Source organism: Mustela lutreola, chromosome 4 (assembly GCF_030435805.1).
Source record: "Mustela lutreola isolate mMusLut2 chromosome 4, mMusLut2.pri, whole genome shotgun sequence".
Lineage (NCBI taxonomy): Eukaryota > Metazoa > Chordata > Mammalia > Carnivora > Mustelidae > Mustela > Mustela lutreola.
The window spans coordinates 104,743,251-104,770,589 of NC_081293.1; the positions used below are offsets into that span (position 1 = coordinate 104,743,251).

The following is a 27,339-nucleotide window of genomic DNA, read 5'->3' on the forward strand; positions in this document are numbered from 1 at the left end:
CTTCATCTATCAAGCACTTGATATGCTTCAACTTTCATTGAATTTCTTTAGAAAACTGTAGATGTATCTTGCAGAAGGGAAATTCTACCCACTAGATAAAACACATTTACAAAAGAAAACCGGTTAATTTCCTTAGTCATGCCAACCCTATTGAAGACTCTCAGGGAGCGTGACCCCGAAGTATAGAGTGACCTGTAGGCCCCACTCTGAAATCCAAGTCTCAGGGTGTGGTTTCTGAGTGGACAGGGTAGACAGGGAATCACAGGGGGAGGGGCCGACTTTGGAAGAGCCATGCCAGGGGCCTGATGGGCACTGTGTCATGTGGTTGGTCACACAGGTGATGCCACTGCCTCTCTGCAGAGGATGGGAGAGGTGAGAGAGAATCCTGCTTCTCTCCATAAGTTCTGAGAGGAGCTCCTAGGTCTGGTCAGAGCTGTGCCTCCATCACTCATGTGTGTACCAGAAGGCTCTAGAATGTTCTTGGAATCTCAGCTGTCACTGTGATGGTGACCCTAGGACCAGGTGATCCTCTTCTTTAAAATACTACTCTCTTCTTAAAGATAGACATGACCTGCCCAGTCTGTGGTCAGATGAACCACCAGGGTAGGATTCAGGGAGTGGAGAGAAGGCTTGTGTGGGCCAGGCACCACACACCCCTTCCTTAGAAGGTGCTAGGACAGGAAGGGCCTTCTCTCCATGCACAAGATCAGATTTTGAAACTCAGTGTGGCCTGGTCACTCATGGCCATCAGTGGGATGATGGCCATCCTGCCTGGCCTGCTTGGCCCCCTCCTGTTCAGCCTGTCCAGTTGGAAATGATCTAAGATAGTGGGGATGAGCAGAAAACCCCTGATAAATCCTGGGACTCGGTCTGCCTGCCTGTCTCAGAACTGATAGTGTAGGGACCCATTTTTATTTTTAAATATTCTATTGTATTTTAATTTTTTATTGAAGTATAGTTGACACACGATGTTATAGTAGTTTCATTTTACAACATAGTGATTAGACAATTGTATACATTACTCCAGTGCTCACCCCAGTGTGACTGCCTTCCCTATGCTCTACTTGCCATCCCTCTGACTTATTCATTTTATAACTGGAAGTTTGTACTTCTTACTCCACTTTACCTATTCTGCCCATCCCTTCCCTGCCTCCCCTCTAAACACCACCACTGTGTTCTCTGTGTGTGTGAGTCTGTTTCTGTTTTTCTTTGTTCATTTCTCTTGTTGCTTTAGATGCATATATAAATTAAATCATCTGATACCCTCTAGATCCATCCATTCCATTGAAATTGGCAAGATCTTATTCTTTTTTATGGCTGAGTCATTATACATTCACAGTCATTGTACTTTCCACAGCTTCTTTATTTATTCATCTGTCAGTGGATCCTGGGATTGTTTCTATATCTTGGTTATTGTAGATAATGCTGCAGTAAACATAGGGGTACAAAGATCTTTTCAAACCAGTGCATTCATTTTCTTCGAGTAAGCACCCAGTGGTAGAATTACTAGCTAGCACTATGGCACCTTTTTTTTTTTTTTTTTTAAGTTGGAGGGCAGTGTCCATCTTAGAAAGGAGAGTGACCACATATGAAAAATACCACATAGCATTAGGTGGAAAAAAACACATAAAAATCATTCCCCAATCCCCAGTCCCTTGGTACTCAATGCTGTATCTCCCACTGAGGTAAGGTTGTGCCACTGTTCCATGGCATAAAGGAAGGAAGGAAGGAAGGAAACTAAAAACAACCTCCATAAGAGGTAGACCCAAGCCTACATAACCACCATGTGTGTGTTCTAAGGAGTCACAGAGCTCTACCCCCTCAGTGACACTGCTCCTTCTCCTTCATATGTAAGAAGACTGTGCTGAAGATGAAGGGCCCCAGCATCATGGCAAAGGCACTGGCTAGGTTAGTAGGGCTAGGCCGAGGGGATGAAGGGCTCATACTATGTGTACTGGACAGGCCTCATGGACACCTGAGTGTGAGAGCATAAGTGTGTGCAGTCTAGCCAGCTGTAATCCACTTTCAACTGGAATGCCCATACACATCAGGCAATTTGAAATGGACACCATATTTGCCACCTAGGGCCTACTAGATGGCACTAAAAATATTTCTCTTTTTAAGTTTTTGACAGACCTCCATACTGTTTTCCAGAGTGGCTGCACCAGTTTGCATTCCCACCGACGGTGCACGAAGGTTCCTTTCTCTCCGCATCCTCACCAACATCTGTTTTCCTTTCTTCATGATCTTAGCCATTCTGACATGTGCGAGTTGATATCTCATTGTGGTTTTGATCTGCATTTCCCTGATGATGCACGATATTGAGCATCTTCATGTGTCTGTTGGCCCTCTGGATGTCTTCTTTGGAATAAGATGTGTTCAGGTCTTCTGCTCAATTTTTGATGGGTTTGTTTGTTTGTTTGGCATAGAGTTGTGTAAATTCTGTATATATTTTGGATATGAGCCCCTTATTGGACTATCATTTGCAAATTTCTGCCTCCATTCTGTAGGTTGCTTTCATTTTTTGACCGTTTCCTTTGCTGCAGAAGAGCATTTTATTGTGATGAAGTCCCAATAGTTTATTTTTGTTTTTATTTCCCTTGCCTGAGGAGACACATCCAGAAAAATATTCCTAAGGCTGATGTCCAAGAGATTACTGCCTGTGTTTTCTTTTAGCGGGTTTATGGTTTCAGGTTTCACATTTAGGTCTTTAGTCCATTTTGAGTTTATTTTTGCACACAGTGTAAGAAAGTCTTGTGATACTCCCAAAACAACGATTGTGACATCTTTTATTCAATTAAATGTATTTAGTTTTCTTAAATACCTATTTAGTTTTCTTAAATACCTATACCTACCCTCATAGGCATGAAGCTAGGTAAGAGCTCCTTTTACAACTATAAAATGAAAACAGATTGTACAAATTACACATTGTACAAATAAAGCACAAAAGTCATGTTAACAATGTTGTTAGTTGCTGATAGTTACTGTGAACTTGAGTACTAGTCAGTGTCTGTGCTCATAAGCATCATTACACTGGATCATCATGGCAATCCTACAAGGTCATTCCTATTTTCCAGATAAGGAAACTGAGGCACAGGGCTCCATCAGTAGCTGAGAGCACATAATCAGTAGATGGCAGAGCTAGGCTTTGATCCAAGGCTGCCTGACATGTAGCCATGTGGCCCTCACTCTGAATCACAACCCTCCACTCCTTTTCTGTGGCACTGACACTTGACTGAGATCACCAGCATTCAATCTGACGTGTAAAAGGTTAAGTCTTTGTAGGTCATTTTCTTCCTGTGCATATTAATCTTTTGACTTTAAGATAGTGACCATCATTTACATCAATGCCTCCTGCACTGTGGTTGCTTGTTTTTTTTTTTTTTTTTAAGATTTATTTATTTGAGTGAGAGAGCACAGAGCAGGAGAGGCAAAGGGACAGGGAGAGAGAATCCAAAGCAGACTCTGCACTGAGCGTGGAGCCCAGTGTGGGGCTCAGTATCATGATCCTGGCATCACGACCTGAGCCAAAATCAAGAGTCAGACATTCCACCAACCGAGCCACCCAGGCACCCCTATGGTGGCTTTTTAATGCAGATAACAAGATCCCATTAATTTGATGGACCTGTTCGATAATGTATATGAACTTGATACTGAGAAGTACTTAAATCAAATATTTGCCATTGCCTTTTTAACACCACATGTCTAATTAACAAGGCAGGACCTTTTCATCACAATTTTGGGCAACAGAGAACAAGTGTGGTCAGTTCTGGAGCAGTGCAAGAACTCTGGATTTGGACCACCATGGATCCCTTGACCCTCACAGTGCAGAGGACATTATTCAGTCTCTGCTGCAGGTGTGGTCCCAACCCCACCCAGCATTGGTACTGAACAGTGTGGCAGTGAATACAACGCAGATGACCCTATGCGGGAAGCTCCTAATTTAAAAAAAAAATACACACACACACACACACGATTGCAGGTTAAAAAAAATCTTTCACCCTTTAGGCTGCCAACAACTCCATTTGTAGATCTTTTGGGATTCGTGAACTCTGCTTTGAAGAATAATGTGTTTTAAAGATGAGGTTTCTTGCACAAAAGTTTCACTTAAGAATTCTATAATTATTTTAGAACACTGTTTTTTAAAAAACTAAACAGGCACACTCAAACACATTGTGACTTGATGAAATTTCCATGCTGCGCAGGTGCACCTTTTTGCTATAAATGAACTTCACACTGCCGTAAGTCTGTTTTAGATTTCTCCCTGGGTCCGATGCCCTCTTTGGGCACATGAGAGTACGTAAAGACAGGAGAGCTGTTCTGAGACCTACTCCCTGCCAGGTCCTGAGCCAGTCACCTTACTTCTGTTACCAGGTTCAGTCTACACGGAAACTCAAGCTCAAGCCTCATGGGCAGAGCCCCGGAGTGTCCGTGAGCCCCATGCTATGCCTTCAGTGCCTGGGTGGGGAAAGCCATGGCTTACGCAGCTAGAAGCTCCTAGCCGGCTGAGTACCCAAGCTGGCGGCTCTGAAACCAGCACCATCAGAGTCATGAAATGTGATTGTTTCTGCTAGAAGGCAGGGCAGAAGCACTGCAGAAGCACCTGAATGGCTATCTGTCATCCTCACGGTGTACTGACTGGAGTCCCAGCCAAGTGAGTGGGGGCTGCCGGGACCCTGCAACCCTGGGAAAGCTCACCTCCTCGCCCCTCCCACTCGCACCATCTGCTCCACTTGGAGCGCTCGTCCCCATCTCTGCCAGCTTGGGCCACGGAAACCACAGGGCAAAATGGACACTATCCACCCCCAGACTCTAGTCGAGGTTGCTGGGTGGACGGGCAACGTCCTGTCGTCCTGCTGTACCTGCCGGGCCCTGGCGCACCGGTCTGAGCACCTCACTTTCACCTTCCGGGGCTCTCCACGGGAAGAGCCGGCCCTCTCAGCAGGCTCCTTCCTCTCTAGCTTCTCATACCAGACCCACACCATCTTCCCCCAGCTAGAGCACACACTGTTCTAGAACGAGCTCTCATTCCCCTCCATCCTGCTAATGTAGAGCTTTCTACCTGACTCTTTCTAACCTAGTCCCTCTCCTGTTGCTCCTGCGATCATGCGCTTCTCCTTTGGATCTGACGGTCCGCAGCTTTGAATTGCTATGGCTTCTGAGCTTCCCTTCCAGAGCTGTCGGAATGGGTGTATGTGCGCGCATGCGCGCTCCTCCGTGAGCACATGCACGCTTCTCCGTGCACTCATGCACACTTCTCCGTGGGCGCATGCGCGCTCCTCCGTGAGCACATGCACGCTTCTCCGTGAGCACATGCACGCTTCTCCGTGAGCACATGCACGCTTCTCCGTGGGCACATGCTCCCCAGGAGCAGGCACTGCTGTGCTCAGAGCCATTTGGGGACAGGCACAAGGGTCTCGGCAATCCAGTCCACGCTCAGCCCCCTGCCTCCCTCTCACGTCCTTGCTGGGAGCAGCCTCATGCCGCCCTTGAGCTTGCCACCTCCCACCGACTTCTGTTATCACGGCTGGCAGGTGACTTCCTGAAACAGCCTAAGTCCGGAGTCCTTTATCATACCTGAGTGGCACGGCCTGTCCTTCGTCCTTTCTGTCCTTACCTGCGCCGTCGCCGGGTCGCATCGGCCTGCCTTGGAGACGGTGAGCTTGTGGAGGGCGACTTAGATCTGGTACCGTCAGTCTTGGAATGGTCCTGACGTGATGGGGTCGACCACGTTGGTTCCCTGCAGGATGATTTTCTCAGATGCACTTGGTACTGGCTCCCAGGACACATTTATGGTTTGGGGTTTTTTGTTTTTTGAGGTTTTTGTTTTTGTTTTACTTTATTTATTTATATGAGAGAGAGCGCACTTGAGCAGAGGGAGGGGGAGAAGCAGGCTCCCCGCTGAGCAGGGACCCCCCCACACACCCCTGATGCGGGGCTCGAGCCCTGGACCCTGGGATCCTGACCTGAGCCGAAGGCAGAGGCTTAGCCCACTGAGCCACCCAGGTGGCCCCATGGGACAAGTTACATAAGCGTGCAAAAATAATGTTCCAGGGCATCATTAGGAAAGTCCTGTTGGAAGGATACCCCTTTCTCTGATGTTTCCTTTCAACCACTACTGCACCCAGGAATCTCCAACTGTGACAAATGCGGAGTCAGGTTCGGGAAGCCTGGGGTGAGGCCCGGAGCCTGCGCTGACTCCTCTAGGGCTCCCTACCCGCTTCCAGGTTGCTCCCTCCATGGGAGGAGGTGGAGGCCTTGTCCAGCTGCCAGCAGGAGAGACCAGGCTGACAGGGGCGGCAAAGTGACCCTGAGAACCAAGGCGGCTGGTTTCTAACTCAGAATCTTTTAGAAGGAAGCAAACTTCCTGCTCGGGAAGAATCTTGGGGAGAGAGTGGTAATTCCCTTCTGCCCGCGGCGAAAACAGACCCAGTTAGCCAGAGCTTTTGCTTCTCAGTGGATCCAAAGAGGGAGGAATGGGGTGTGCCAGCTTTCTCTTTGAAATTCCTTTTAGGCAGATACTGTTCATCCTGTTTCCTGCCAGGGCAGCCGGATGGTAAATGGGCATCAATCATGCAGGCTTGGCAGGTGGGTGAGCCGGCATCAGCATGACCACTGACTTCAGTGTCCGCTGATTGTGAACACTGAGAAACTGTTTGAGGCATGAGGGGGAAAAAAACCCACACATAAAGCAGAGAGCCCTTTGGACTTTGCTCCAGGGACGTTAGAGTAGAGAGCTGTGGGGACTCTCCCTTTGCAGGCTCCAGGCCCTGCCTGCCCCGGGCTCCCCCAGCCTGGCCGGGCTCCTGTGGAGTTGGGTTTTATTGCAGCTGCCTGGATTCCTGCCCTGGAATTTGCACTCACTGGGCCCAGGTGGTGCCAGACGAGCAGCCCACGGCCTCCTGGATGGCCTCGCGTTGAGGGAGCAGATCTCAGTGTTCTGTTGCTTGTGGACGAGCTCTGGGAAGAAAATGGCTAGCGGCGTCCCAGCTGATGCGGGAGCTAGCAAGCACGGCCCTGAAATTTAGACAGGAAATATGGGTTGGTTTGAAGGGAAAACTGTCCGGTGTTCTGAGTGATGACCTTTGAGATCCCATAGATGTTTTTGTATATATTATGTTGTTTTATAGTTTCTGCTGGGGCACACCCAGTCTCGTACCTGGAGGGAGCACAGGGTGGCAGAGAGGGTGATGCTGCTTGCTCAGTGACTCAGTCCCTGAGGTATATGGGACCAGCCCTGCTTGTCCCTGACAGTGTGGAGAACAAAGGCAGGGTTGCCAGCTGGGTCACCGGCCTGGGGCGTGCCCAGGAGGGGCCTTGCTTTTTTACTGCCCACGTGCCCCATAGGGTCGGATAGGTCCCAACTCGATGGCACCTGCACAGACCTTCCCAAAGGGAGTCACAGGCTTAGCAGTGTGGTGATGTTTGAGGACGAGTGAAGCTGATTGGGTCCGTGGGAACAGCGCAGTCCTTCACAAGTGGAGGGAGCCTGTGGCACTGTGACCGTGTTATGTGGAGACAGTGCTCACTTTCAGAGGAGCTTGGTGTGTCTGTCCACCTGGGCAGCTTCTGCTCTCGAACTGACACATAGTTACATCCTTGAAAAGACAAGCCGGAATTCAGGTATTGTGGGTGCTCCTTGGGTGGAGGAGGATTCCAGAGGGAGGCAGAGGAGGCCCCATCACTGTCCCCTCATGCACAGTGAAGCTTAGTCTGGCAACCTGCGTCTACCCTCTGGACCTGCTCCCAAAGGGGTCCCTCCCCTGGGAGTCCAGCCTCACCCACCCCCTTTGCTCTAAGGGGCCCTCAGCCTCCCTCCACCCTTGGCAGGTGGTACATCCACCTTCTCTTCCCCCAGTGTGCTCAGCAAGAAATTCCTTCCGTGCTGGGGAGCTGGGCTGGGGGGTCCCTAGGACGGAGCCCACTGAGGGACAGAAGACAGCCCTGGCAGTAAGTCTGCCTTACATTCTACAACTACCAGGATGAACATCTAATTTTATTAGGTTGAAATTATTGTGATTCAGTTGTGATGAACTACACATAAGATGAAATTGACTGTGCTAACCATTTCTCAGTGTGTGGTCGGTAGCATTCCGAACATTCACGCTGCCGTGCAGCCAATCGCCCATACTCTTCATCTTGCAAAACTGAAACTCTGGTCAACCAAAACTGTTAAATTGTTACACAAAACCTCTCCATCCAGCCCTCCCCCAGCCCCTGGTGCTCTCCATTCTACGGTTGGTCTCTCTGAGTCTGATGGCTGTAGGAACCTCAAATAAGGGGAATCACACAGTATTTGTCTTTTTGTCCTGGCTTATTCACTTAGTATAATGTCCTTGGGTTCCTCTGTGTTGTAGCATGCTTCAGAATTTGTTTCCCTTTTAAGGCTGGAGAATATTCCAGAATGCTTTGCTTATTCATTGGTAATGAGTGCTTAGGTGGCTTCCACATTTTGACTATTGTGAGTAATGCTGCCATGAACCTGGGGGGACATTTTCAAGTCTCTGCTTTCAGTTCTTTTGGGTATATACAGAGCTACATTCTTTTATTGTGCTTGGCTTTGTTGCAGTGACCGATACTGCATTTTTTATCACTGTTAGATGTGTGGCAACCCTGCATCGAGAAGGTCTACCAGTGCCATTTTTTCTGACCCCATCTGCTCACTTTGTGTCTCTGTGTCACATCTTGGCAATTCTCACATTATTTTAAACTTTCTCATTATGATTATATTTGTCCGGGTGATCTATGATCAGCCATCTTCAATGTTGCCATTGTTGTTTTGGGGCGCCACAAACCATGACCATCGAAGACAGTGACCTTTGCTGATCAGTGTTGTGTGTGTTCTGACTGCTTCACAGACCACTGTTCCTCTTCTGTCTCCCTGTCCTCGCGTGTCCCTATTTCCTGAGACAAAACAGTGTTGAAACGAGCTCAGTCAATAACCCTGCAATGGCTTCTACGTGTTCAAGTGAAGGAAGAGCTGCACGTCTCTCAGTTTTCATCAAAAGCTAGAAATGATTAAGCTCGGTGAGGAAGGCATGTTGAAAGCCAAGATAGGCCGAAAGCAAGATCTCTTGTGACAACTGGTGAGCCAAGTTGTGAACACAGAGAAACAGTTCTTGCAGGAAATTGGAAGCGCTCTTCCAGCAAACACACAAATGATAAGAAAGGAAAACAGCCTTATTGCTGATATGGAGCAAGTTTTAAAGGTCTGGACTGAAGATCAAAGCAGCCACAACATTCCCTTAAGCCAAAGCCCCATACAGAGCAAGGCCCTGACTCTTCAGTTCTATGAAGACTGAGAAGGAGGCTGCCGATGAAAAGTCTGAGGTTAGCAGAGGTTAGTTCGTGAAGTTCAAGGAAAGAAACATCTCCAGGTGGAGCAGTGGGGCTGATGGAGAAGCTGCAGCAAGTCAGCAGCCGATCTGGTTGAGGGAATTAAGCAAGGTACTAAACAGATTTCCAGTGTAGACACAACAGCCGTCTGTTGGAGACTGATGCCATCTAGGACTTCATAGCTAGAGAGAAATCAGTGACTGGCTTCTAAGGAAAGGTTGATTCTCTCATTAGGGGCTAATACAGCTGGTGACTGGAAGTTGAAGCTTATCCTCAGTGACCATTCTGAAAATCCTAAGGCCCTTAAAATCTGTGCTGAATCCAGTCTTCCTGCATTCCGTAAATAAGGCCATAAAGCCCGAATGATGGCACATCTGTTTACAGCACGTTTTACTAAATCTTTTAACCCTGCTGCTGAGACCTACTGCGGAAAAAAGGGTTCCTTTCAAAATATGACTGCTCATTGACAGTGTACCCAGTTTCCCAAGGGCTCTGATGGAAATGGACAGTGAGATAAATGCTGTTTTCATGGCTGCCACAACACGTCCGTTCCATATCCCATGGATCAAGCAGTAATTTTGTCTTTCAAAATTACATTTCTTAAGCTGTAGCTGCCTTAGATGGATATTCCTCTGGTGCATGTGGGCAAAGTCAATTAAAAAAAACTTCTGGAAAGGATTCAGCACTCTAGATGCCATTAGGAACATTTGTGATTCATGGGAAGAGATCAAAATATCACCATGAGCAATAGTTTGGAGGAAGTGGATTCCAACCATCATGGATGACTTTGAAAGGTTTAGGATTTATTGGAGAAAGTACCTGAATATGTGGTAGAAAGAGCGAGAGAACTGGAACTGGATGTGGAGCCTGAAGATGGAACTAAATTGCTAGGCTCAGGATCAAACGTGAACGGAGGAGGAGTTGCTTTTTATGGACATGCAAAAACTGTGGTTTTGTGAGATGGAATCCACTCTTGGTGGAGATCCTGTGAAGACCATTGAAGGGACAACAACATATTTAGGATATTGCAGGAACTTGTCTGATAAAGCAGCGGTAGTGGAGTTTGAGAGGACGGACTCCAACTTTGGAAGAAGTTCTGTGGGTAGATGCCAAACAGTGTCCCATGCTACAGAGAAGGCATTCGCAAAAGCAAGATCAATCGACATGGCAAAGTTCACTGTTGTCTTAGCTTAAGAAATGGCCATGGCCACACCATCCTTCATCCACCACCACCTTGGTCAGTCAGCAGCCGTCAGCATCGAGGCAGACCCTCCACCAGCAAAAAGATACAACTTCCTGATAGCTCAGATGATGGCTAGCATTGTTTAGCAAAAAAAAAATATATTTTTATTTTTGTAAAGACTTTATGTAGAGAGAGAGAGAGAATACAAGCAGCGGAGGGGCAGGGAGAGAGGGAGAGAGACTGTCAAGCAGATTCCCCGCTGAGCAGGGAGCCTGGCATGGGGCTCAATCTTAGGACCCTGAGATCATGCCCTGAGCCGAAATTAAGAGTTGGACGCTTAACCAACTGAGCCACCCAGGTGCCCCAGTATAGTGTTTTTAAATTAAGGTGTGCACATTGTATTTTTAGACGTAATGCTGTTGCCCACAAACACTGCAGTACAGTATAAACAGTACTTTTACGTGCACTGGAAACCAAAAATTCATCCGACTGGTCTTAACCATGGTAGCTGCTGTTTTGCGTGCTCTGGAACCAAACCCATACCACCGCCAAGGTGTTCCTGGACCCAGAAGAGGAATTATAGGGGACCTGATTTTATTTTTTTGAGGAACCTCCGTACTGTTTTCCGCTGTGGTTGCACTCCTTTGCGTTTCCACCAGCAGAGTACAAGGGTCCCAATTTCTCCACATCCTTGCCAACATTTCTTTTTCCTTCTTTCTTTCTTTCATTCATTCTTTCTTTCTTTTTTTTTTTTTTTTTTTGGAGGGGAGGGTAGTGGCCATCCTAATCCTAATTATAATATAAAAGCAGTAGTTTGGGTTTCCTATTTTTCTGTGATAAGTGTCCTGTAATCCAGCCCCCAATGTCCCCAAAGGAACTGAGATCCAGAAAGAAGAAACCCATGCATAGTGTCTCAGATCCTCATGGCTTACCTGGGACACACAGGATGATGTCTGAGACTGGAACCTACTAGCCAGCCAACACTACAAGAAGGCCAAGATCAGGCCAAATGGCGACCACTGTGCCTTGGCTCAGTCCTCCACCCCCTCCCTGCTGCAGACTTACGGGCTTGTTGGTGGCTGGCTCCAAGCGGGGACCTCCATAGCATTCAGAGAGGTGTCCTCAGTCGAGGCCCAGGCTCCTCTCCCCTGCCCGCCCTTGCCTCTGCTTGGAAATGTCAGTGTCATCTCAGACCCAGGTCACTGAAAGCCACCTGGTCGTTGCCTCCCACAGTGTGTCCTCTGTTGGGCTGCTTTGACCCTTGCCCTGGAGCCAGAGACTTGGAACCCTAATATCATGGGGTCCTCCTCCCGCTCTTGCGGACTCATCTGTCTTCCCCCCATGGTCGCTCTGCCCATGCACCCCCCCCCCCACACACACACACAGGCTAACCCTCTCATTCAGGCTGCTTGTCTCCAGAACTCTTCATGCTCACTGCTCTGGCTGCTGCTCTGGCTGCTGCTCTGGCTGCTGCCGCCAGTGCACCTCCCCACCACGCCTTCCAGCAGTTTCTCCCACACTGGCTCTCACAGGTGATCTGGGATCCCCACTGGCTATGGGTAAGTTAGGTCCTTGGCCCGCTTCCCAACCGGACCCTCTTTCAAGCAGTGGCCAAGCCTTTCCCTTGAACAAAACAGACACAAAACCACCTTCTGCTTCCCTCCCCTTTCTCAGTGACATTGAAAAAGATGATCCCCAAATAGTTGTGGGATGCTCTCATTCGGAACCACCCACTCACGGGTCCCCCAACCAGCAAAATGAGAGCAGTAGATCCTCTCCCTTAGGTTATAAAGATTCATGTGAGAAAAAGTGGTTTAGAGAAACCACAGCACTCCGGCACCCTGAGCAGATGCAGCCCATAATGCTGTCTTCCCCTAGGGTAGACATGACCCATTAGCTATTCCCCCCCACCTTAATACCTATAGATATGAAGGGCAGCACACTCAATGTGGAGAATATAAACAGTCTTAATACAGCATCTGCTGCTGGGGCACCTGGGGGCTCTGTCATTTAAGCGTCTGATTTCAGCTCAGGTTATGGACCCAGGGTCCTGGGATTGAGTCCTGCTTCGGACTCCCTGCTCAGCGGGAGTCTGCCTCTCCATCTCCCGCTGCCCCTCCCCCTGCTCATTCTCTCTCTCTCTCTCTCTCTCTCTCTTTCTCAAATAATTTAATGAAATCTTTAAAATATTAAAGCATCTGCTGCCTTCCAGAGATGTTAAATGAAGTTGAAGACATGGGGCATCGGGATTGCCACATGGGGAGGTCGACAGCAGTGGGGGTGTATGTGTCCGGTGTCTTGGGCTGGCGTGGAGCGGCTTTCTCCCCCCGAGGTCTCTGTGCTGATGGACCCACACTGCTTCTGAAGTGGGGCCTTGACTCCATCCACACCCCAGGCACCATTTCTGGTGTGGACGGAAATTTCTCACGTGCACTCTTCAAAATAATTATTCTGTGAAAAATAAAAATGCAACGTCACGAATTTATCAACATATATATTTATAATCTGTCAGTTGCTTTCATCAAATGATAAAGAAATTGCAATGGAAATGCTGTGCGATTTTGCTGCTAAGGAGGCTCTGGTCTGGAGAAATGTTGCGATCCGATAGCATAACCAGCTCTCGGGTGATGCATGTTCCATGGGTCTGTTCTGGGTCTAGGATGCTTGGTAAGCCTCCCATGTGCTTCCTGAGTACAGCCAGGAGGGGGCACTGGTCTCAGCCTTGTGTCCTCAGGCCCAGAGCATCTAGAGGCTTCTCAGAAGTGCTTTTGAGCTGTGTTTTCAAGAGAGCAAAGCGTACCAGGCAGGGTGTACGATGTGGGAGAGGCAAGAGGGTGTGATTGTGGGTTTTCCAGGAACGGGGAACGTTAGACCGATTGCCAGGCGAGTGGGGGAGGAGCAAGGGCGGGTTCATGATGGATGGTCGAGGGAGTCCCCTGAATTTCAGGCTGTGCCATTGCTTTGGATATTAGCCGTAGCCCTGCAGGGGACAGGTGTGATGGCATTGAGTCACAGACTCCAAAACGAGGCACACACCCAGTTTTTGCTATGAAGGAATTCGGGGACTTACTGGATCTTACCAGAGCCAGAAATTCATGTCGTTTTTTGACTTGTTCCAGTTTTTTCAGCATTGGCTAGCTTCAGCGTGCATGCACAGGCAGGCCCGCACGCGAGCACACATGCACAGGCTTGCATAAACACACATGTGTGCTTGCACACGCACGGGCCTGCACATGCACAGACACGCCTGTTCACATACACATGTTCACAACACACCTGTGCAGGGATGCACACCCATGCACACGTGTACACACACGCACGTAACACTGTGCTGAACAGAAAGCTTCGCTGGACATCCCAGCAGCCTGCGGGGCTGTAGGTCCTGTGTGGGGGTGGGGTCAGAGTGCACCACGCAGAGTCCGGTGTGAGAAGATGCATGGCCCCGGTGGTCGGAGCTCATCTCCTGCATGTGGAATGAGGGCATTCTGGGAGGCAGCAGGATCCACTGGCTGAGGCTGGACGGTAGGAGGATGCTGCATGTATGCAGGTGTCCGTGATCAGAGCTGTGCTGGGAGCTGGGAAGATTGTTCGTGTGAGGAATGCTGGGGGGACTGGTGATTCCTTCTTCCTCTCTCCCCACTTCCGCTCCTGTGGTGGGGCCGGCTGATAGAATAAATGCGTCAGGAGCTGCTTCCTGCTCGACTCAGGAGTTCAAGCCAGCTTTATTAGTATCCAGAAATAAACAGAGAGCATCCTGAGCAAATGTATTCATTTCCCCAACATGTTAAAAAATAAGCACTTCTTTTCCCACAACAAAAGCACCTTTGGGAGGTAATGTGAACAGCAGGTGGGCTTCTGGGAGCCTGAGCATCTAGCCCTAGACCCAGGGTTGATTAGTGAAGGACTCTGTAACCTACTTCTCCATGTCCCGACTTCCCCATCCATAGAATGGGTGGCATCCGTTCTTCATAACAGGCTGGAGAATGCAGCACTGAAAATCGTTTGGGTTTATTGCTAGCTTTGCTGTTTTCTAGTCTTATCAAGATGTGTCCATGCTCCTCTCCTATGAAGCAGGAATAACTGTAGTACCTCCTCAGAGTGTCATTGGGAGGGTCGATGAATTAGTGACATACAGCCCCTCCCCCCCCCCCCCGCAATATGCCGACTACTTCGCTTTCATTTCTGCAAGTTAAAAATGAAGGAAGTATGTAAGGGATGAGAGGAAGGCACAAATGATAACGGTTATGACACCAATATAAGGTTCTCACCAAGAAAAAAAGGGAATTAATCTATGTCTACATATCCCGGTAGAGGGGGAGACTGGAATGTCAATCTGATCTGAGTCTTGACATTAACCAGTGACATGAATGGCAGGAGCTCGTGGTCTGCTCTGAATCCCATTTGCTATTCCCCCCTCAATTTTAAGTGACCTCTTTCATGTTACAAGTAATGCATTTATAGGTGATATTATAGAAAAGTTAGGAAGTGCATAGAAGTGAAAATAGCAAAATGTGATATGACACATATCCTGGAGATTCTTGTGTGCATCTTTCTAGACTATGATCTATGACTACAATTCATAATTCTCTTAGAAATGGAATTTTCTAAAATAGTATTTGTTTTCTAAAAAAAAAAAAAAAAATCTGAATCCAGTACTTCGGTACATCAAATCCTATACTTTTAAAGTGTATTTAACTAGTACCAGCATAACATTGTTTTGAAGTACCATAGTTTGTTGAAACAGTCTCTTACTGACGTGCAGTTCGATTATTTTATGTTTGTTTGCCATTGTAAATTATGTGGTACTGAGCACCTTTGAACTTCCCACGGGGAAATAATTGGGGAGTTATTTCTTTGCGACCAGTTTCTAGAAATGGATTTACCGTGCCTGATACCTTGGGCCAGAGTGCCCCCAAGAAGATTGCTCTGCAGGAGAGTTTAAGCTCGTTAGCTCTTTGTGGCAGGAGGTGGGAGGGCGAAGTGGGCAGGAGCGGCCCCTGGGAGTCAGGCACGTCCACTCTCCATCGCTGCTCCAACACCAATAACCATGGGCCTTCAGGGGAGCTACAGATCTCTTGGACATGCAATTTTCTCAGCTGCCAAATTGTTTGAATGAGGTGAACGTCCTAAGGTTATTATTAGCAGAGGCCCTGGCGCTGAGTAAATACTAGCTATTATAAAATACCTGCGGTCTCTGTAAGATGAGGCCCTTACGCACACATAAGCATCTCTGTATGTGCATGTATATACACATACGTGAAGACAGAGACATACTTGTATATAAAATAAAATACCTGTATCAAGTAAGGTCTTTTGCCTCCCTGAATGATCTGGAGGATACCAAATGGTTGACTAGTGGGTGACTGGTTCCCAGGTGTTTACAAATCTCCTGCAAAGTGAACTGAGAACCCAAAACATAGCCGGGAATAAGGCGACAATCCCATGGCTCGTCTACGTGCAGGGGGGCCCAGGGGAAGGTGCTGGTCAGATGGGCTTTCTGGGTAATTTAGTGCACCCTGATGCTGTCCTAACAACCCCAGCATCGTGGGTCTGTGGATTCCAGGTCTGCAGCTGGTCATGGTCCTGGACCCAGAACTGAGACAGAGATCCAAGCTGAGTGGGGCAGACCACTGGGGGAGTCCACGTTAACTTGGTGTGATTTTTTTTTTTAACCCACTCAGTGGCTCAGAAAGGGCTGGTCCACACAAACTCTGCTACACCATCCCACTCCTCGATCTGTACAGATTGTGACGTGCCACTGCCTGGTGGGAATCCATTTCTCGGCCGATCCTTTCCTTTCCAGCATGCTTCACCTCTTCTTAGTTGTCCCCTTTCTGTTAGTGTTGAAGAGTGTGCCAATGCATCAATTTTAAAAGGGTTATATACCTCAGAAGGCTGTTCTGAGGAGGGAGAAATAGTTAAAATGGCTTGTCATGAAGGAAAGTCCTAGAAAGCTGCTGGACGCTCAAGGGTGATGGTGTTAAGGTCGTAGTTGGAAGCTGTTGTCTCATTCAGTCCTTCTGTGCTGTCACTGTTGAAGGAAGAAGATGAAGGCCCGCGCCCCCCCTCCTCCTGGAAAGCCTGCCACGGCGAATGTGCAAAGCGATCAGAAGCCTCCCCGGGACGTGTCTCCCGGCCCCGCGCAGAACCTGCTGCACATGAAGGAGAACTTGAGGAACAGCACAGTGGCTGTCACCGTGGTTCTGCCCAGCGGGCTGGAGAAGAAGAGTGTGGTCAGTGGCAGGTAAGGGTCCGGGCACCTTGCGGAGGGCTCACTGCCGTCCGGCCTCAGGTCCAGGGAGAACTGAACAGTGGGTCGTGTGGGGTTGTGTTCACTCCCCTGTCAGGCAGACCTGGGACCCGGGACACGGAGCTGGGTCCAGGTGATCATCCAGAGTGGCTCACCTGGATGACATTGGCTAAGCCGCCCCTCCTCGACTCACCATCATCCCGAGGGTGCAAGGACTGCACAGCTCAGTCCTGCTGGAGGGCGAGCTGGGGGGAAGCAGCAGGTGTAACAGGTCCATACGCTTCTCCAAGTAGGTAGCCAGTCCCTGGGGTCTGCACCAGCCTCCTTGGCATGGAAGTGATGCAGCTGGGGAAGCCTCCCGATTCGACCCTGCCCCATCCGCTGACAGGCTGGCCCACAGAGGTGTAGACGCAGTCAGCGGTCAGTTTTCCAAATGGAGCCTCCACAGCATGTCTGCCCTTACGGCTGAGCTCCAGCCCAACCAGTTTCCAGCCCTGAGATGCCCACTGGATTCCTTTCTCACACCTGACCCACCTGGGAATGTGCCTGAGGTCAAGGTCACATACCCCTTCCTCTTCCCACATTAGCTGCACTGGAAACATTGGCAAAGCCTCCTGCGATCATAGTATTAAGAACTTTATTACCGATAGAATTTCTGATTTCAAGATACATCATCATGTTGTTTGATCGATTTGTGCCACAGCTGTTGTTCCTGATACTTCGATCTATAAGAACACATTTTCACAGAGTCATGGGAAAAAAAAATTAAATCTCAGCATTTATATAGTTTTTATGATAGAGTGTGATGGAGTGATCAACTATGGAAACTTTGCAGCGTAAAAATATAGTTTGTCTAATTCTGAGGCAGGAGTGAATAGAGGTTGTATGTCTTGGAAAATAAGATATGATCAGATGTATTTCACTCTTTTTTTGAAAAAGATGTTATTTATTTGTTTAACAGAGAGAGAGAACACAAGCGGGAGGGACTGGGAGAGAGAGAAGCAGGCTTCCTGCCGAGCAGGGAGCCCAATATGGGGCTCGATCCCAGGACCCTGGGATCAGGACCTTAACGACTGAGCCACCCATGCACCTCAGGTGTATTTCACTCTTAAAAAAGCAGTTTGCTCCAATATTTTTAAAAATGGATAAAGGTGGAAATCACATCACTGTGGGTGCTTTTATTTTATTCTGGTGGTTATGAGGAGAACAATGGAAGGATTTTATTTTAAAATATCAGGATTTGAATTCTCCCTGAAATGTTATGCTGTTTAAACTTTGTCATGAAGATTCACGGTGGCAACTTGATGTGCAAAGGGGTATGTCCATCTTACAAATCTCTCCATGGGCTGCGCAAACACGTGGCAGATGCTTGCTGCCAGCCTCGGTACATAGCTGGGGTGGGGGCTGTTGGGTTGTCAGGTACGGCGTCTCCTCCTGCACTAGGTGATGCCGGCCCATTTCCACCTCCACCCGCCCAGTGTGGGGCTTTCCCCTCGGGGGCCCCTCCTGTAGCTGGGGTCCCAGCCGCAGGGCTCTGCTGGAAGCAGCTGAAGTTGGTCTATGCTATATCCATGAGGGAGGGCCCCCCCGCCTGCAGCCTTGCAGCCCCCAGAGGCCAGTCGCTCTGGCAGTTTCTACAGGCAGAGCTTCCAGGGTTTGCAAAATGCAAGTGATGAGAGTCTCTGGTCTCTTTGCTTCACAGAGTGGTCCTTGTCCTAAGGATGCTTTTCCCACCGAACTTTACCTTGAAAATCTACAGGCTGGCAAACTAAGAGGTCCGTGAAGTTTGACCAGTGAATGTCTAGTCAACATTCCTATATTTTCAACCCAATTTTTTCAAAGATTTTATTTATTTTTTGGAGAGAGCATGTGCACGAGCCAAGGGAGGGGCAGAGGCAGAGGGAGAAGCAGGCCCGCCTCTGAGCAGAGAGCCTGATGTGGGGCTCGATCCCAGGACCCTGGGATCATGGCCTGAGCTGAAGGCACAGGCTTAACCCACTGAGCCCCCCAGGCATCCCCGACCCAATTTTTAATTACACTGAAAAATGCTATTTTATTGAGATATGATTAACATATAAACTCAGTACTTGTTAACTGCATCCTTCTTGACGAGTCTGTAGTTCGGTGCACACCTGTGAAACCACTGTCACTATCAAACTAGTTACATATTTTGTATAGAAATGGCCTTGTGGGTCCCATCTCAATGCGCTCACACCTGGGCCCAGTTCTCCAAACGCATGCAGAGATAGAATGCTTTCCTGACAAGTACAACAATTACCCTGAAAACCATTTCCAAACGGAACGCTTTCTTAAATCGCATCTTTTTAATTTGTCTTTTCTCTTTACAAAGTAGAAGCTACCACTTTGTAAGGTGGCCGTGTAGTAATGAGAAAACGTGCAGCTTCTTAAAGATCCAGTGTTGAAACACTTTCCTCTTCTCCAGCAGTAAATTCTAATCCCTCCTCCCAGGCTTCCTGCAGGGTTAAGTGAGTCAGCGCTGCAGCCCCTGGGCTGCCTTCACTGGGACCTTGGCATCGTGGCTGGTGCTGATTCAGCAGCTGCTTGCCGAGGGATTTGGTTTCATGTGTCATAACTTTAATAATACCAGAGCCGGCTGAAGTCCAGTCCCCGACCCTTGCTTAAAATAGATCTGCTAATTGCTAATCAATGTGGTTTCTCTCTTCTGTGTTATTAGAGAACGTGCCCAGCTTTTTATGAGACAAGCATGCAGCTGATCATTTATAATCAGCCCCTTACCCGTGCTTTTTCCTGATATGAAAGATTCTCCGAGAGGAAACGTTAGTAATCGCCATCTGAGGATTGCATTCTGCATAGGACTGATTTTTTTTTTTCTTTTTTAAAGTGTTCTTGGGATTTGGAAACTTAATTATAAGTTCCAGTCTGTTCTAACAGTGATTAGGACCTGAGAATCTGCGTTTTGGGCCTTTTTTTTTTTTTTTTAAGATTCATTTATTTACCTTAGAGAGTGAGAGAGAGAGAGAGAGCAAGAGGGAAGTACAGAGGGAACGAGAGAAACTCAAGCCAACTCCCCACTGAGCCCAGAGCCCAGCGCAGAGCTCAACCTCACGAGCCTGAGATCACCATCTAGCCAAAATCAGGAGTCCAGTTGAGCCCCACAAGGTGCCCCCATATTCTGGGCCGTTCTTAAGGGAAGTGCTCTGGCCTAGGATTAGGAATGGCGTTACCAGCGCCGCATGGGGATGGTCGAAGGAGGCCACCAACTCCATCACATGGGTTGGGACACACTTAAAGAGAAGATATTTGAAAAGACAATGCCCTTCGGCAAAAGAGAGCTTCATGAAGTATGTCAGTCTCTGGAGTGTTGGGGCTGTGTCTTTTGCTGTGATAAAGTAGTCAGGTCCAAGTTGGTATGCATGCCCAAGGGGCTGGGACAGGAAAAGGCAAACATTTCCTTTGCAGAATACAGGAAATCTCCCTCGGTATTCATTCTTGTGATTCTTCACGATAGACACGCTTACAACAGTGAAGGAGTTTTTAGGTCCTGGAGCTTATCAGATAGCCCAGGCTCTCATAACGTGCATGTTGGGTCTGCACGTTCCTTCTGGAGAGAACTCGCTGGCTCCACACTGGATGGGAGGGTGGCTGTGAGCTCCTGGCAGCTCTGGGGTTCCTTCACCCACCCTCCCCTTCCAGGTGTTGGTGAAGCCCCTTGCTTATCGAGGCTCCCAGAGCTGAAGGGAGCCTGGTCTTCTCTGGAACTCAACGAGTTAAGGAGGTGATGTTAAACAAGACATTTCCGGTGCTGGGGAGTCGGCCAGGAGAAGACTGTTCTGGAAATAACTGGCTGACAGGTTGCTTTGGTTTTGTTTGATTTACATTTTTTTTGAAGAATATCTTTTTTTAGAAGAGCTCATTTTTTTAGAACAGTCTTAGTTTCCTAGCAAAAATGAGAGGGAAGTACAGAGACTTCCCACATACCTTCTTCCCAACCCACAATCTCCCCCATTATCAACATCCCCCAGTGGAGTGGGTGCCCCTTACAATTGGTGAACCTGCACAGACACATCGTCGTCCCCCAGAGTCTGTTGGTGATGCCAGGGTCCACTCGTAATGTATGTGCTTTGGGTTTGGACACACATAGAAGGCTATGTCTCCACCACGGTAGTTCCTCAGAGAGGAGTTTCACTGCCCTCAAGCCCTCTCAGAGAACATTCCAGGACACACAGCCCACTGTGGTCAGTGCCGCTAGAAGTGGGTCTCATTGGATCACCTTCCCGTCAGCCCCGGGAAGGTGTTTGACCATCCGGGTCTTAGCTCCCTGCTTCTAGGGACCGCCTCCCTGAAATGATTCTGCCCTATGAAGGCTTCGTTTGCTTGCTTGTTTGGGCGAAACCCAAGAACAGAGACAGTGATCGAATGTCTGTCACTTGCAGACTGTGATCATCAGACTCCAGGTGCTACTGGCTTTTCTTCCTGAGCATCTGTGCTGTGAGCAAATCACGTGGTGATGGGGCGACCACAGGTTATAAACTGTGTGCTGTGGAAAGCTGTGTTCTTTGCTAAACCCACTATTTAATAGCTCACAGCAGGTGCCGCTAATGGTTGGGATTTGGTGTGATACTAGTCATAGAGGTGGGAGCTCTTGTTTCGTGGATCCTAATATCTATGCAAGAAAGGAAGGGAGGCAGAGAAAGAAAGGGAGACAGAGAGAACGAAAGAAAGAGAACAAAGGAAGGAAGGAAGAAGGAAGGGGGAGGGAGGGAGAGGAGGGGAGGGAAATGAGGAGGGGCAGGAAGGGAGGGAGGAAGAGGAAGAAAGAAAGGAAGGGAGGGAGGGAAATGAGGGGAAGGAAGGGAGGAGAGGAAGGAGGAAGGAAGAAGAAAGAAAACAAAATACATACCGAGCACCTAACTTTCTGAAGCACCTGGGAGGAAGACGTCCCAGAGAGCAGCAGAAAGAAAGAATTCTCATTTGCAGGACATTTCTTTGTGCAAAAAATGGCTAATTCAGTGCTACTGGAACATGAATGGAGGAAGGGCCGGACCAGGGCCTGGACTGGGTGGCGGCTGTGTGCTGTGGGCCATCCCGCGTTCCCCGGGTCTCCATCAAACAAAATCACGCACGCCACCGGGGACACAAGGCTCTGTTCCAGTGCCAGGCAAGTCATAAGGAAACTGACACCTCGGAACATCAGTTTTCCTCAAATGCATTAATTTTCCTCAAATATAGGGAACTGTGGTCTTCTATCAAAAATAGTGTCAGGGGCTCATGGGTGGCTCAATTGGTTAAGTGTCCAACTCTTGACTTTGTCTCATGTCGAGATCTCACGGTCAGGAGATCGAGCCCCATGTGGGGCTCCACGCTCAGCAGGAAGCAGGCTTGCGATTCTCTCTCCCTCTCCTTCTGCCCTTCCCCCCTTCTCTAAAATAAATAAATCTTTAGAAAAACAATAGCATCCAAATATCACATGCACATTTAAAATAAACACTAACTTTTAAACTAATAAAACTATTTTTATTAATAAAAATATTATTTATTTAATATTATTTTATTTAACAAACTATTTTATTTTTTTAACTAATAAAACTTAACTTTCAAGATCATTGAGCTCTGTGCCAGAACCCCCAAAAGGGCACATTGGCTCAGCAGCCAAGTGAGAAGCACATGGCCAAGGTCTGCTTGCATATGACCTGGACACGGGAGGCTCCAGACTCTGAAGGTACAGGTCAAAGATGGTGGGGTCAAAGTTAAGCGAGAGCACAAGTTACCGTGGTAGGAATCTGTCTGCCCAGTGTGCACCCTGTGTTGATATCACCCGTCCTCACCTGTCCAGGTAACAACTCATGGCATCACACGTGGCCAGGAAAATAGCCAGGCTCCCAGCCTCAGCACGTTTATCTCTAGGTCAAGGTGCTCCAACTGCCATTATTTTCTGAGAAGTTTGAAAAGCTGAATGCCTTAGGGAAGGCAGGTCTTTCCAGTTAAGAGAGACTCCAATCTCTCGCTGGATCATGTACGGAGAACTCTTGCAGATCGTGGCGGCTGTCTGGATCCAAGAGGCATTTGGGTTTTATGAAGGCGAGCCATCAGGATTGGGGGACTGCATGCTGTCATCCTGATGACTGGGCTTCAGACTTGTATGTGGGATGAAGGTACCCTGGTCATTTCACGGCTGTCTGTTGCCCTCCAACCTCACTTGACAGCCCGAGGACCCAGGCTTCCCGAAGACAGATTGTTGTCAGTGACTCTAGCTTTGAGCCTAGAGCTCTGCCTCTGACCCACAGACTTCTCTGCCTGTGCCTTCCCCCATCTCCTGGTCTCTCTCTCGTCCTTCGGGTGTTTCTGCCTGTGTGTTCCTTTGTCCCTGACCTTGTCCATAGGGGCCACCTCTCAGAGGGCCCTGCTTACATCATGCTGTATGTTGCCTCTCTGGTCCACGCAAAGCTGTGAGACTCCACTTTCTCCCGGGACTTGCTATGACTCAGTAGCCAGATTTTGCCTTACAGCTTGGGGCCACTGATTGGTCTTGGTTCCACATAAAAAAAACTAAGCACTATACATGCAAATTAAGTGTGTTCATTTTAACATTATGTCCATAAGTACTTACCTTTTTTTTTTTTTAAGATTTTTATTATTTATCCCATAGAGAGAGAGAGAGAGAAAGCAGGGGAGGGAGCAGAGGGAGAGGGATAAGCAGACTCCCTGCTGAGCACAGAGCCTATGAGGGGCTAGATCTCATGACCCTAAGGTCCTGACCTGAGCCGAAACCAAGAGTCAGACGCTTAACTGATTGAACCACCCAGGCACCCTCGTAACTAGCTACCTTAATGTAGCATGTAAACTCAGCATTGAGGGACCCATTTATCTAATCAATGCATGAAGTGCTCGTTTCATGAGTACGAGGAGTAAACTAGTTTTCAAAGCGAGGTCCCTGACCAACAGACTGCATCCCCCCGAACTTGGTAGAAATGCAAATTCCCAGACCAGTCCTAATGGCTCAGAAACCTTGAGGAGAGGCCCAGCAATTGGACTTTGACCACGCCCAAACTTTCAGATTAGCTCATCTTTGAGAACCCCAGCTGCAGGGCATGGTCCTACAGGGCTCTGCTAGATGTACCAGGATGAGCACGCGGTCCCTGAGAGGGAACCCAGGGTCGTGCTGGCATGATGGCAGGGAGAGGGCTGTAGGAATGGGTCGAGGTTGCAGCTCCAGAATGAAGACAGGCTTTGCAGTATAGCTAGAAGTGCGTCCTGGAGAGGGGTGACGCGTCACCAGGCGCAGCTTGATGGAAATGGGACGTGCCCTCCCTGACTTCCCTGTCCCAGCCGTGTGGTCCCCAAGAGCTTGCTCACTTCCTTGAGTCCCGGGCACCTCTGCATTTGGGGCAGGGGTGCAGGCACAGGCTGACCATCACTTTGGCAAGCTCTTGGTGAGGATTTAAAAAAAAAAGAAGAAGAAAAGAAAAACGCACAGGGAAAAGGAGCAGCTTTTTCTTATCAAAGCTGCAGAGTCGTGCCAGAATGTTTCGTGATGTCTATACACATTTGGACAGTCATAGTGGTTTTTTTTTTTAAAGATGTAGAAAAAAAGTATGTACCTTTAAACTTAAAAATAGAGATCACCATAAATCCAGGGAATAAATTGCACCCCTATATTCTGAGCACTTAAGAGACATTTTGGGGAACAACAGATTGAAGAGTCCAGAGGGGAAAAGGATATTGAGGAGAAATTCGGAGAGAAAGCCCCAGAGATATGCCTCATGAACCCCCAACCCCTACCAAGGTGGTTTTGAGTGGTCATTCCTCTTTATTACTTGGGATCAGAGAGAGAGAGAAAGCCTGCAAAGGTTGATTATTTTTGTCATATTTAGGCTACCTTAAAATACCACAGACTGGGGGCTTCCACAACAGACATGGTTTCTCACAGCTCTGGAGGCTGGAAGTCCAAGGTCGAGGTGCCAGTGGGTAGATTTCCTTCTGAGGTGTCTTCCTGGCTCATAGGTAGCCGCCATCATTCCATGTGCTCATGTGACTTCTTTTCTTTGGGTGCACAGAACATGATCTCTGGGTCTCTTCTTGTAAGGACACTAATATCGTCCTATCAGTGCCCTTGTGACTCATGTAACCATAATTACTTCCTTAGAAGCCCCATCTCCAAATACAGTCAACAGGGGGTTACGTTCTTAGCAGGGATAGTCTAGTCAACGTCCTTAATACACCCGATTCCTCTTTGACATTCTGGAGGGTGTCTAGGTGCCTTGTTTTCTTTCATTGTAAGATTGGGGGAATTTGATGGTATAGTGTCTCAAGGATGTTGTTTTGAGCGTGTGGGCTATGTCGGTATTTGCTGGAGGGGTTGGTTTAGCCATGTACAGACGGGATGCTCTGCTCTCAGCCAGGTAAAACATCTCACCACACAGACTCCCCATGCGGAAAAGATTGGAACAGATGAACTCACGTGTTTCGCAAACACATCACATGTGGTAAGCCACATGCCTGGCGCTATGCTCTCTGCCTTTCAGGTGTTCATTCATTTAAGTCTCTAGCAGGTGGACACTGTCTGTATACCCTCACCAGTAAGGAAACTGAGGCACGGGAGGCAGATCTGAGAAGCGGGGGCGGGGGGGGCGGCGGTGCTTGGACTCTGTCCCAGGAAGCTCCCCTCAGGGGCCTTCACTGAACCACCCTGCCACCAAGGGAACCACAGCAGAGCTGGTGTGTGCCTACCTGCAGATCCGAGGCCCGTGCCGCTGCATCCGCGGACAGGTGCGAGGGGAGGAGTGGTCAGGCTCAGGAGGGGATGAGAGTGTGGGTGCGTAGCAGGCAACGTCTTCCAGTCTCTGGAAAGTTCTTTCCTGTGGTCCGGGGGCATAGGGACCACTGAGACCCTGTGGAGGGTGCACGTTGATACCCAGACGCTGCCGCCCTCTGCCATCCGTACAGGTGGCACCTCTCTCCATTTTTGGGCGCTGCCATTGTGCTTTGCCTTTCTTCTCTCTTTGTGGGTCAATTTCTCCAGGGGCATCAAAGAAGCTTTGGAAGAACTGGCGTACTCCTGAGAATACGGCATTTTAAATGCCAGCCAAGAAAGCAGATTAACTGGGGTGGGCCAGCCCACCTCCCACCCTCTTTTCGGAGGCTATAAGGCCAGCCCCACCCCCCACCTCATTTTCCATGGGCATGATCCTTAAAAGCCGATAGTGGAAAAGTAGTAAATCCGGTGGTGTTTTAAATGAGCCTGGGGCAGGGGCACACAAAGTGGCCGACCCTGCAGGAAGTGTTGCAAGATGAGCTCATGCTTTTGGACCCAGGTCCTGGTGTTTGGACTGGTGGGTATCCAGCTTCTCAAGTGCAGGCCGAGTTCGGTCCCATCAGGACGCCGCGCCCCTCTGGGAGGCCCAGATGCAGGTGGCCCGAAGGGGAGCAAGACAGCTGCCAAAACCTGAGCTTCTCTTAGCCTCAAACTTCTGTACTTCCCTGTGAGAACCCCTCTGTCCCGGCTTGGGTTCCTGCCACTGGGAAAGGATGATGTCCGATTTGCTTGTCTAAGTTGAATGGGTAATGGCCTCTGAGTTCTTCATCCATTTTAAGCACATATCATGGCCGGGCCAGGCATCTGGTGTTGGGTTTTATGATCATGCTCTTATGGAGTTTTATTTTGTTACTGTTTTTTTTTTTTTTTCTTTAATAGTAAATTTGAGGAGATAGTGCCTCAGCACATAGAATCTTCTGCTTGGGAACTTTGCCTTGTGCCTTCCCTCCTCTCTCCCCACCCCAAACATTTGGTTCAGAAACTACTTCCACTTCCAACTGCTGAGACTGTCACTGGAAGAAACTCAACATGCATTAAGTGAAGTAGAGAAAGCCAGAAAGGATCAGGCGAGTTGGGGGGATATCCACCGGACACACAGAGATTTGGGTACCCCATTATTTGGGCCAGAAAATGGGTACCTCAGTATGCTGGCACATTCAGTAACTACTGGCTTCCATGATGGCGAGCCAGGGTTGTTCTCCGTGATGGAGGAACATGCGTCCTCCTCTGGAGCTGGCCTCTCTCTTTCCAAGCCTCTAATTTGATGTTTCAAACGTGTTACCAATTAGTGTATTAAAAGAACAGAAAGTAACATGAGTAGCTTTTGTGTTCTTTGTGGTTTCCTGTCTAAGATTAACTTTAATACCCATTTGATACTTTATTTGGGTGTGTTTACCCCATGCAAGCCGACTGTGGGTGGAGGCAGCAGCCGAATGTGGGTGGAGACAAAGACAGGAAAGCAGTGAGCCTCTAGAGGCACCAGGGTCCTAAGCCCGCTCTGCCTTTTCCCGGAGACCTCTCCTCTCAGACTAGGTAGCGCAGAAGGGAGGCACATGAGTGGCTTCATGGATACACACCGAGCAGTAACCAATAGTAGAAGTCATCTTAGCATCGTTAGAAGTCTGTTTTCTCTACTGAGGCTCCTCAGAGGAATGTCCTCACATCTTAGAGCTTGTTTGTTGCATTGCATTAAGTTTGTGGTTGGGATAAAGATGATTTCTGCCCCCCACCCCAAGTTGAAGGAATCAAAGTTTACAGTCTTCCCAGTGTTAGTAG

At 48.5% G+C, this 27,339-nt stretch overlaps 1 protein-coding gene across 5 annotated transcripts in view; it reads left to right on the forward strand.

Moving 5' to 3' along the window:
- COBL (cordon-bleu WH2 repeat protein) overlaps window positions 1-27,339 on the forward strand; it is a 261,854-nt gene that overhangs the window by 81,743 nt on the left and 152,772 nt on the right. For all 5 annotated transcript variants that reach the window (XM_059170611.1, XM_059170614.1, XM_059170613.1 and 2 more), the window contains exon 2: window positions 16,560-16,763. In XM_059170611.1, coding sequence (XP_059026594.1) covers window positions 16,560-16,763 — 204 coding nt within the window. The remainder of the gene's footprint in view (window positions 1-16,559; window positions 16,764-27,339) is intronic.